This window comes from Macrobrachium nipponense, chromosome 39 (assembly GCF_015104395.2).
Source record: "Macrobrachium nipponense isolate FS-2020 chromosome 39, ASM1510439v2, whole genome shotgun sequence".
NCBI classification, from domain to species: Eukaryota; Metazoa; Arthropoda; class Malacostraca; order Decapoda; family Palaemonidae; genus Macrobrachium; species Macrobrachium nipponense.
In genome coordinates, this window is record NC_061099.1 from 17,825,887 (window position 1) to 17,838,624 (window position 12,738).

Consider the following 12,738-nt stretch of genomic DNA (forward strand, 5'->3'; position numbering starts at 1 on the left):
TTGTTTTTTGGTAGTTACTTCAAGTAACCATTCATTTTCTTTAATATATCAGCATTCCATTTCTTGTGTTGGACATGTGTTCAATACAGGCAGTCCCCGCCTTACAATGGGGGATCCGTTCTTGAGACACATCGCAAGCCGAAAATCGTCGTAAGCCGGGAAATCATGAAAAATTCTAAGAAAACCTTACTTTTAATGCTTTGGGTATATTAAAAACTATGAAAACCGCATTTTTCATAAAAAAAAAAATCTTCAAATATTGATAATTTTGCATCTTTGGAGTCATATTTCTTCCGCCAGATCGGTGTCGTAAGTGGTGTAACCCTGGAACATGCATCGTAAACCTGGAAATAATTTCTGATGAATATAATAAAAAAGCGCTGTAACCTCGGAACATCGTAAGTAGGGGACTGCATGTAATTTGTTTTCTAGTATATTGCTGTTGATATTTTATTTTCAGCTTCAAGTACTAGAAATCTCAAACAGTTACCTGGTCCAAAAAGATGATCAAAATGCATCAGTGTTTGGTTTTAAGACGATAATTTGTATTTCTTTTTGGATCTTGCCTGATGTGGGTTAACTGTGTATCAGATTTGTTTCCTTTCTCTGTAACATACGGTTCCATTGTTATAATGTTTGAATCTTCTGATTGGTTTTTAATTTTTTGCAGAATTTCTATGGACCCTGACGGGTGTTTTGGGTCATATAATTTAATTGGAACTGGATGTTTCTTTGTTGCACTATTATCTTGAACTGACTGAGGGAGATTCAGGGATAAACTTCCAATGGTCATCAACTGTGCTGAATTTTGTCCATCAAGGGGCCCAGGGGTACTAAAAACTTTAGGTGTATTATCATGAAAATTAGAGAAAGAAAAAAAAATACATATTGAAAAGATATAATTGGCTTTTCGAAGTTAAATCTTCCGCCAATGGCACAAGTGAGAAATGACTCCAAAATGTCCGCAACCTACCGTACACCAAAAGGGGATGGCATAACATGATTAGTATGGCCCAAGTATAAGCAATACCTGCTTGGTAGGACTAAAGAGTATTACGAAAATACAATTATCCCCATACTAATCACGTCATGGGCAAACCGGAAGAATGCCAAGAGTATTCCTAGAACCAGGCCCCCCTGGAATCCGTGGTCCAGCTCCACAGAATAGTTCTGCCTGGAAAACCAGGTCTGAACATTATTGGGTAGATGATGGATCTACCACAGTTCCCACTATTTAGCTTCGGATTTAACTTCAAACCAAGTTATGATTTCTTATTTATTAGAAGTTGAGTGGCAAGGGAATGTTATACTTTGTATGGTCTTTAGCACTGCATTGACTACCACTCCTGGCCTGCAGTGGCAACCTAATCACTTTCCAGACTTTAATTTCTCAGTTCGTAATCATGTTGAGAATACTAACATTTTAAACCATGCCACTAATAAAATGAGGGTAAACTCAAAACAAAAATTTCTGTATTACTTTCTTTACTATAATGAAGGCCCTAGAGATCAACACTTTGTTTAGTGTGAATATTATATATATTTTTGTGTATCATGTACAACACATAATAAGGACCCTTAAGCATGCTGATTTCCCAATAATGTGGCACGTGAGTCACTTGATTTTAATGTAGATTATTCTTATGAAATTCATCCTTAAAAATTCCTTAAGAAATGGTTTTAGTATATATTTTCAATCCCTTCATAAAAATAGAAGTCTCACATCATTCAGCATAATTGCACTTTAAGAAATGGACTGAAAACAAATATTAACAAAGAATGTTAAATGACTTTCCAAAAATACACACTACTTCACAGATATTACTACAAATGTTTTAAAACACCTGTAAATCCTGTTTACACTTATTTTATAACTAAAAAATATTCACCTGTAACCAAGCTCCTTACTTTTTTGGGATACTGCCAAAAAAAGTGGTATTACATGTAGTAAATTAAATGCTATCATTTCCAGATAGCACAAGTTGAAGAAAATTCTTAATTTAAACCCTTTAAACCCAACACAAAATATTGAGATAATTTTTTATTTGATCAAGTTCTACTAAGCACAGAGTGAATGGAGATTTCTTGGCTATACCTGAAAATTGTTCCCATGACCAAAATATAACAAGTGATATTTTTTTTCACAAAAGCCCAAGTTATTTAATTTTTGCAACAAATATTTTTATCAGTAAAATTATAATGAACAAATGTACTTTAGTTAATAATTCATCAAAAAAGAAAACCTACATAAAAAGGGGTTAATGCATCAAAATAATCCTGCTTCATTAAAACTTATTACAAAATCTCATTATCATTACAATATGCTGACATGAATACATTCCTCTTACCCATGATTCATTTGAAAATATTCTGAATAAAAAGAAAGTAACTTTTTAAGATATTATAGAAAAAGTAACAACTGAACACTTGGAACTTAGTTACAATTGGATTCTCACAGACCTTTCCTGCCTTTCGTGCAGACTATCTTGCTTAGTGAGATACAGACACGGGAAGACTTAAAGCAAGAAAGGCATCCAAAGGTACAAACTACACCTATATAATATTAATTTCTCATTTTGCACCTTCACATTTATCAGTTTATTTATAATAATAATAATAATAATAATAATAATAATAATAATAATGATTGGTTCTCAGCGCAATAATGAGTTGTGCTATTTTGGAAAAAGTTCGTATCATCTGCTGAATAACTACTAGGGCAAACAATTTGTTCTGTGCTGATGAAAACTTGTGGAATGCATTACCTGTTCATCACATCCAGAATTTGATTATAAACATCTTGTAAATCTCAACTACATAGCAACATGGCTGTACAAACTACAACTGTTACATTGATATTCTGACAGTTTACATACATTAATAAACACACTTTAACTCTACACAATATAATTCAAAGCTATGATAAGCCTGCTTAGCTTACATATCACACTATCCATATAATTACTGAAACAAAAGAGAAACTTTTGAATTATGTTAATACTCACGGTATATTTTTGTGAATTGTACTTTACCAATATGGAAACGTATAAATAATATAAAATTTGAAACAGCAACACTGCTATGATCCAATTTGCGTGTGCATTTTTATTATTTTAAAAGATAAAAAATACTTAATCACATTTGGTACTTGATAGCTTTTAGTTTATAATAGTCAATTTTTGTTCTGCCCAAGATATACTTGCACGTGACTCTTAAGAATATTCCATTTCAAACAATACATTAAGAGTGACAATGACAATGAACAAACAGGATATGAAAATCACTGCAAAATAACACATCACCCCAACACCTCTACTCTCTCAAAATTTTGAGTATATTGCACTATTGATCTTGAGAAAGTCTGGCTGAGAGAATGAGGGAGTGCTCTGAACAGCAAGCAGTCTCTGCTTCTTATGCTCAGCTTTGTATTTGCAAGATCATTACTCCTAGTATGCACATCGGAACGCAAGAGGTATAATTAACTCCTATAAATTATATGCCTTCACATATTTTCTGCTCAAGTGAATACTGCACAGTACTTAAGATCTCGGCAATAAAATCAATACGTATCATTAAATAAAAAAAAATTGAAAAGTAGCTAATTGTTATTACACTGCAATGAGTCTTGGCAACTTTTTGCCATTCAATGTGAGAACTATAAACAATGTTCTATATTTTGCAGTTCACAAAAGAATAGACCACATGCATTTATAAATATTACGAAATGGCCTAGAAACTGCAGCATTTATGCTTGGTGGGATTGCTGTTAGCATTGAAAAATAAGTTAAACCTGTCATTTAAAAATACTACATGTCAAACAATTCAAGGCATTCAATTCAATACCATAGAATAAACAGGCACAACTTTACATTTAATTATGAACTAAGATAGGCCTGCTGAAGTTCTTATATACCATGAAAGGCTTTAATAACTTAAACCCTGAGAAAAGAGCCATTTTTCTATTATGCTGTTGTACAAAGGAATAATGGGTGCCATGAGATGGTTAAACATTTGACAAATATACAGGATACCAGTTATTAAAATGAAGACAAAGTCCTATAAACATTAAAAAAAATGAAAGACATTTCTTTCTATAACTCTTTGCTATTTGGTTTAATTTTTTGCCTTCAGAATATAGCAGACATGAAAATCAAAATATGTACAATGTCCTGCTGGCACTTTACAATGTAATATAAGATGAGAAAATAATCAATTCTGCCTATTAAGCAGAGAATATGTATAGTAAATAACTTGAATAAAAATGTGACATACAATGATCAGAATGACCCCTTTACAATGATCATACTTCTGTTCTTTTCAAGTCCAGAAGATATGCTGGATAAACAAGTGACATTTACATTGTTTGGTGGATTTAATTTACACATTAATCTTTCTTTTTGTCCTCTGCAGATTTTGGTTCCTCAATGGCTGATCCATTGACAACAGCTTCATTTTGTTTCTTTTCTCTAGCTTCTGTTTCCATATCTTGAGAGAAGCCAAATTCATTTACTCTGGAGGGATCAACACGGTAGATGTACCGCTGTCAAAGACAAACAATGATGCTGGTTAACAAGGTAATTTATTAAGAATGGAAAATACAATTATTTTAGACATATATGGCTAGCCCTGTGGATTTACTCTTCAAATAAAATTTTTTTTCTATAAAACAAAATTTTCTATACAAACCCAATAAGTTTGCTTAACCTAACTGCATTTTCTGAGACAATTAAAATTGTAAGAAAATTGTTTATTTAACCTATCCATCTACATTCCAAGACTATCCAATTAAAACTGAAAGAAGAGCCAGTTGAAAGTCTTATTGGTAGGTTGCTGCATGAGGCATTAGCTAGGGTAGTTATTTACAGGAAACATGGATACTTTTGGTGTTTCTTGGAAGGGATCAAAAGAGTAGCAGAGTTGGGAGGTGGGCTCAAGAGCAAAAGTAATGGTTTTGATTATACTTGGTGTGTGTGTGTGTGTGTGTGTGTGTGTGTGTGTGTGTGTGTGTGTGTGTGTGTGTGTGTGTGTGTGTGTGTGTGTGTGTGTCTCCTTTGATCATGGATTCATCCAAGAGTTCCAAACCCGTTAACATGTGTGTCCAGGAGCCTAGTGATTCCCATGTTCCAGGTTTTTGGCTTCTGTTACAGATCCCCATTCAACTTGCAGTAGATGCCGTGTGAATTTTTGTACTATCTCTAATCCATGCCCGAAATGTCGTTCCTGGCCTATATCTCAGTGAAGGTCCATTCTATAAGAAGACGGAACGACATAAGGTGTTGGCTTGTCTGTCTTGGGAAGTTTTTCGCCTCCCAAGCGGACATTTCGGCGTCTCCTTCCAGTAGTCTTACTCCTGCATCTTTTGTTAGTTTCCCAATCCTTTTCTTCCATTGATTCGTTTTTGGAGGTATCAGGCGGTGCATGGAATAGTTTTGTTTAATGAGGCTCCCTCTCTTGTTAGAGACGATCACACTCCCTCAGGAAAGGAAGCTCTCATTTTTTTCAGATTTGAGTCCAACAAAATGGCAGCAGTTTGCGTGTCCCTAAGCCTACAGGGTTTACTCTTTTTGGATGGTTTGCTGGTGCGTTGCTTGTCTGCTTGCCAGCCTCCCCAAGTCCCACCTGCAGTCCCCCCCTCCTCCTAGCCTACACTACTTTAGGATGTGTGTGATGCCTTCAAGCGGGCCAGAGCCTTCAACAACGTCGTCTGCTGGGTTGTCGCTTATCTCCCCGCCAGTGAGGCCACTGGCTCGTGCTGCCATGCCCAATGTCACTCCCAGCTTCCACTCAGCCTATGATGTCAACTGCGGTGTCGGTTCTCCCTCCATCTCAGGCCTTGACATCATTACCGTCCACATCTTTGTCGTCTGCTCTGCCTCCCTTGGAGATGTTCTTTCAGGCGATGTTTGATAAACTGGATTCCGTTTTTTGTAAGAGATATGCACTTCCTCCTACAAAGTGATGCCATAGAAGGAGAAAGCCTTCCCCTTCCTCCTCTCCTCGTAGCAAGAAGTGTTGAAGTACGAGAGAGAGGGCCTTCCCTCACCACTCCATCTTCTCCTATTTGTACAAGAGTCAGACAGACGATTCAGGACTTTGTTGTTTATCCTTCCGAAAATGAGAGGTGTTTCGCCGTCTTCTCAACTTGGATATGTCCCTCCATTGCAATGGCTCCCCATCTCCACAGCCTACTAGAGTTCGCCGTAAGGATGATAGAGCACCGATCAAGAGTTCAAAGTTGCCTTCCACTCATAGCTGTCTCCTGCATCATCTGTGATATGTCCCTCCATTGCAATGGCTCCCCATCTCCACAGCCTACTAGAGTTCGCCGTAAAGATGATAGAGCACTGATCAAGAGTTCAAAGTTACCTTCCACTCATAGCGGTCTTCTGCATCGTCTGTGATATCTTATAACAAGCATGTGGGTGACAATAAAGATCAAGGGCATGAGACACTTTGGGTCTGTGGATGTGCATCTCAGCATTATTCTTCCAAGAAGACTAGACTTTCTAAGTCCCCTTCCCCTAAGAGTTCCAGATATCATCTTTTCCATCTACAGAAGTTGACTTTCGAGTCAGTCTACTCCCTCTCAAGACCTCGTGCTTGTTGGTCTTTATCCCGTGGACGTGATTCATTACATGGCCGGGAATTAGTGCTTTCTCACGGCCGTGTACGAGTCATCTCATGGTCATGTACGTGAGTTGTCTTGCGGCCGTGTAAGTGAATCATCTCACGGTCTTCTACGTGATCCATCTCAGGAACAGATATGGGAGATTGTTTGTATATCACCAGAAAACACATCTCTCACCCCTCAATGGAATGGCCAAGAATCGAACCCGCGACCACCGAGGTGGGAAGGAAACACCATACCAACCACGCCACTGAGGCGCTTACATGTATGAGAGTCTTTGCACGGATGTGTGCATGGTACATCGCATGATCATGCTAATTTTTTCTTGACAATGTTCATGATACCATGTCTTTCAGCAAGAAATGTGATGCCCAGCTCTGTAAGGAGACCTCTCCAGTAGCTTAGAAAAGGACAAGGTTCTTTCTACACCTTCCTCCTCATGTTGCCGTTCTCCTTTGCCGGAGCCAGAGGAAGTGGAGAGCAATAAGTTACTGTCTTTTTCGGAGGCTGTTGACCTCATCCGTGAGTTCAATAATCTGGAAGGAAGGACACAGGCTCATCCTTTGATGACCCCTACTGACATAGAAGCTTTGCTCGGCCCAAAGTGGATTCTAGAGCTTTGTTTGAGCTCCTACTTTCGGGACATACAGTCTATTTTGAAGCATAATTATGACCTGATTTCAGATAGGGATAGTTCACTTCGATCCAGTAGGTCATCTAAGCTGGTCATCTAAGCTCCTCTCTCCTCCTCTCCTGCAGCATAGGAAATACTATTCCACCAAAGTTGTTCAGCTGATGCCATGCCACCTTAATCCTGATGTGATCCACCTTAAAAGCCTGGACTAACTTTAAAACAAATAGGTCTAAGTGTCTACTGTTTCCTCCGTCTTCCAGACTGTGTCGTGGTTAGACTTGTGGTCCACTGCAGTAGCCAAGATAGCTTTGTGCCATCCGAAAATGGGTCTGTTAGCTTTACCTCCTTTATCAGACTCCTGCTGTCTGGAGCTAAGGCCATTTCTTACTTAGGCCACCTCAGCGGTACTTTGTGGGGTAACCTTCTCCTGGTTAGCAGGGATGCGGTCTTAACGAAGGTAGCGGGTGCGGTACATTCAGAGTCACTGTCAGCTCTTTGTAATGGGGACCTCCTAGAGTCGGTTTCTCTTCCCAAGAACGCAGTTAGAGGATGTGATCGACAGTAGGCGGGCTGATACTTAAGATAGACTAGTCCAGCAGGCTGTATCAAAGTCGGAGGTTCATTCTCATCCTCCAACCCAGGAAGCAAACCAAGCATGCATCTTCTGAGAGGACATCTCGACCTTCTACAGCTTCTGGGTCAAGAAAACAACAATGCCCCTTTCAGTCTCACCCTTACAAGCCAAGAAGGGGCACCAAAGGCAGAGGCAGAGGGGGGTCATTGATAGAGAGGGCACCTCTCCCTTCCTGGTGCCATGGGTCTGGGGATGCCTGGCAGTCCATTGGGCCAAATGGCAATTGCACAGAGTGGAATCTTCTACCTTTCGACTTTCCCACCCCCTCTCTGATAAACTCCTCCTCCACCTGATTTACACTCGGAGTTCTCATAAGTTCCCATCTCTTAAGATGAAATTTTGAAGATGATGAACAAGGGTGCAGTGGAAGAAGTACATTATCCTTCACAGGGGTTTTACATTTGCATCTTCCTGGTTCCAAAAGCCACAGACAATTGGAGGCCAGTGCTAGATCTTTCCACACCGAACCTATTCGTCAGTTAGACCTGAAGGATGCGTACTTCCTGATCCCAATTCACCCTTTGTCCAGGAAGTTTCTTCGCTCAGCCTCGGAGAGCAAATCTTCCAGTTCAAGGTCCTTTGCTTCGGCTTGACTACAGCCCCAGGTATTCACAAGGGACTTTGCCCTAGTCTCGAAGTGGGCTCATGCTCAAGGGATTCGTCTACTGAGATACGTACCTCGATGACTGGCTGGTCTTGGCAAATTCCAAAGAGAAGATACTTCAAGAGAGGGATCACCTACTCCAGTTTTGCAAGAGCCTGGGTTATTGTGGTAAACCTAGAGAAGTCCAGTCTGGTCCCCAGCCAGAGGATTGTGTATCTGGGTATGTCCATAGATACAGTAGCATCGAGGGTTTTCCTGTCGGACCAGAGGTTACAGAAGTTCAGGATGGTGGCACAGTCCTTCTTGTCACAAGCCGAACAATCAGCTCACCAGGTGGCAGGTTCTGCTAGGTATTGTGACATCCCTAGAAAAGCTGGTCCCTCATGGTCAACTCCACCTACGTTCTCACCAATGGAGGTTGAAGGAGTTCTGGTCCCTGGCTAGCAATTCCCTTCAACAACAAGTACTACTTTCATATCAACAAGCAGGGAGGGCTAGTGTCTAGCCAAGTCCACTTGCTGAGAGTAGAGATACATCAGTGGGCGATTGACAACTAGGTGGAGCTCATAGCCAGATACATTCTGGGCAAGATCAATGTAGTGGCCGACAAATTAAACAGACAGAACCAATCCTTGGCATGGAATGGTCTCTGCATCAGGACATTGCGAACAGGTTATTTCTTCGGAGAAGGCCTATGTTAGATCTCTTTGCAACTCGCCTCAACAGGAAGCTGGAGGTCTACATATCAGTAGTCCCGGATCCTCTGGCGCCAGCAGAGGACACCTTTCAACATCATTGGGACAATCTCAAAGTTTACGCCTTCCCTCCATTTTGCCTGATCGGTCAAGTCCTGAACAGGGTTATGAGCTCTCGAAATCTCGGGATGACCTTAGTGGCTCCCCTGTGGTCTTGAGCAGAGTGGTTCCCAGACCTTCTGTATCTTCTTTCTGAGGTAAATTCTCCCTCTTGACATCACCTTCTTTGCCAACCTCATGTGGAGAGGTTCCTCCAATCAGCAGAGTCTTTGTCTCTTCATGGCTAGAGACTATCGAGTATCTCCTGTGAGCAAGAGGATTTTCTAGCAAAGCAGCTGGCCACATGTCCGGCTATCTCAGGAAGTCTTTGTCAGTAGTTTATCAGGGCAAGTGGGCAGTCTACAGTGATTAGTGTTGTCAAAGGGGTTTCTCTCCACTCAGAACCTCAGTTCAGCATATGTTGGACTTCTTTATCTTCCTCAGGGCTGAGAAGGGCCTGTCTGTTTTGGCTGTTAAAAGGTTACAGGGCTGCATTAGGGATAGTTTTAGGCCTAAAGGGAATAGACATCGCTTCATCTTTGTTGTTTAGGAGTTTTGAGCAATCCTGTCCACCAAAAAAGCTCAAACCTCTGACTTAGGATCTGTCCCTTGTCCTCAGAAGTCGCTTCATTTGAGCCCTTACGTTGGTCATCAGACAGGAATCTGACTGAAAACAGTTTTCCAGTTGGCCATGGCATCCTTGAAAAGAGTTGAAGAACTTCATGGCCTGAGTTATGATGTGAAACACACCAGGGATTGGGGGTCTGTAGCCTTCGAATTTGTGGCCTAAACTCAGAATACCTCGATACATGATGACAGGATTGCCTCATTCTCAATTCCCTCACTGAATGGTTTGTGGACAGTGACCCGCAGGAACTATGGCTTTGTCCGGTCAGGGCTCTGCGTTGCAATTTGAAAAGGGTATCATTTAAGACCTAGTTGTCAAAGACTTTTTGTCAGAAAGGAAGCTCCATGAACACAATTTCCTTCTGGCTATCCCTAGTACTGTTACAGAGACTGTACACCCTAGGATGCATGACATCAGAGGCTTAAGCTCCTCTCTGGCTTTCAAGAACATGTCTGTTCATAGAATTTTGAATACTGGTTCTTGGCTATGTCAAACCACGTTCATTTCCTTTTATCCAAAGGATATTCCCCAAAGGTCTTATCCACGTTCTTCTTGGCCCCTGTAGTGGCTGCCCAACAGGTTGTGTAGCTCATCTAGCCCCTGACAGGGCAATTTATATCTTACCTATGATGTTTGTGTGGAAGAGAGAGAATGAGTGAGTTGGCTGGTCTCTTTCTTTCTCTTTGTTCCTTTCTTCTTCCTTCGGGCAGGCTGAAGAACAGACTCATCATATGCTGGTACTGGTCTGATACAGGTGAGTCTGGTAGTCATACTGGAGATAGTTATTTGCTATGTTCCCATACAATAAACAAATCAACTTCTCAGTAGCAAGAGAGTGGGGAGTGGTGACAAATCCCTGTGGCTTGAAAGGTTTTACTACTGGAACAGACAAAGTTGTCCCTTATCTTCCATGAGTGCAATGAATCTGGCCATACCACACTGTACTCAACCCAGCAGACTGAGTTTTTGGGTATTCATCTACCTATTCTCTCACAGGCTATGACCCCCTCCTTTTAGAACTTGTATGTTTTTATGTTGCACGGAACCAGTGGTTATTCAGCAACAGGACCAACGGCTTTACGTGACTTCCGAACCACATCGAAAGTGAAATTCTAGCACCAGAAATACACATCTCTAACCCCACAAGGACTTGTTCTTTTAAGAAGGATGGTCAGATGGGCTGAACCCTCGCTCCAAGTATAAGTATTCTATTGTTAAGACCGACGCTTTGTTCTGCATATAAACAAATGGCAAATTTTAAATCAATTTGCAATTTTCATAGCTTACAAACCAGAGGTCTTAACATTATACTGCCCTCCTCTAGCCACCTGTCTCGTGCACTAGGTTGGAAGAAAGATTAATGCGTCATTAGGACCCAAGCTTGGTCAGTAACCATATTCCACCTTGTATATGTATGGATTGGCAGATGCCACAGATTCCTTGCGTTACAGTCTTTGTTTTTTTTTTTTTAACCAGTTTCCAGCTGGCACTAAAAGATTATCCTATTAAGGCCTCAGGTTTGTAAGCTATGAAAAATGCAAAATTATTAAAAATTTGCCATTTCTAAAACTTAAAAATATAATTTCAAACAGAAATACATGCCAAACCATCCCAAAACCACCCAAAGTAATCTTTTAGCAACTAATTGTTACCCCTTTATATGTAAGCATAGCCATTTTCTCTCATAGTAACTTTTTTTTCAAACGAAGCTTATATGTACTATGTAATTATACAAACAAACACATACCCATAACGTAAGATAAAGCCTTATTGTTAATATGAATTATGAATTACAAACTACAGGAGAGTAAAAGCTTTAGCATAATTATTAGAGTTGAAAGCAATGTAAATTAATAAAAAAAAACAGTAACAATAAAATTTACCTATCTGTACAATAGACATGGAAAATATTTGAGTAGAATAAGAAATATAAATTAATGTATATACTCATGATTTTATCCTGTATCTCATGTACTAACCTCTTTTCCTCCTTCTCTTTTGGTTAAATAAGTTAAAAATTTAAAAGAGAATGATGAACAGCCAAAGGGGAAACTGGTGTTTTGCTAAGAACAACCAAATCGCATTTCAACCAACATACGATATTAAAGTACTACCGACCGTAGTTATGTTACAAAGGATGCTAAATAGAATAGGACATTTATCTTTACGTTATACTCTTATTCATTAAGGAGAAAAAATCAGCAAGGAAATATACTACAATGCACTACTAAATTTAAGCTGTAAGTTGTAGTTGAAGCTGAGAAAATAACGTTCAAGCTGCTACTATAACTATCAATTATAGTGCATCGGCAACATGGAATAAACTCCTGTAAACTTTGGCATCCAACAAACTCGACCGTAAATATAACTGGCGAGAAAAGGATTTTAATCAAAATTACAGGCAGTCCCCGGTTGTTGGCGGGGGGTTCCGTTCCCGGGAGTGTGCTGATAAGCGAAAACCACCATTAACCAAAAAGTGATTTATGGCACCATAGTGGTGCTTATTGCGCTGATAACCAGTTATTGGTGCCATAACCACCCTTATGGTGTGCCATAAGAACCCTTATGGCTCCATAAGTCCGGAACTCATCCCGTTACGGCGCCATAAATTGCTAATTTTGTGGCGCTAGACAACCCCATAAAACCAGATGGCTGATAACCGGGGACTGCCTGTACTGGGCATGAAAGAACACATTTTACTATTGTTTTGCATCAATAAAAGATAAATACTTATAGCTCATATGATAAAACCAAACAAAAATATTTGCGAACGGAATCTATTGATTTTCTACAGAAAAAAACCCTGCCCCAATGCC

The 12,738-nt window shown here is 39.9% G+C and overlaps 1 protein-coding gene across 1 annotated transcript in view; it reads right to left on the minus strand.

Annotated features, from left to right (window-relative positions):
* Nucleotides 1-1,468: 1,468 nt before the first annotated feature.
* LOC135210166 (putative lipid scramblase CLPTM1) overlaps nucleotides 1,469-12,738 on the minus strand; it is a 94,519-nt gene continuing 83,249 nt past the window's right edge. Inside the window, exon 10 of the mRNA XM_064242992.1 lies at nucleotides 1,469-4,540. Within this exon, the coding sequence (XP_064099062.1) occupies nucleotides 4,385-4,540 (156 nt within the window). The 3' untranslated portion in view covers nucleotides 1,469-4,384. The remainder of the gene's footprint in view (nucleotides 4,541-12,738) is intronic.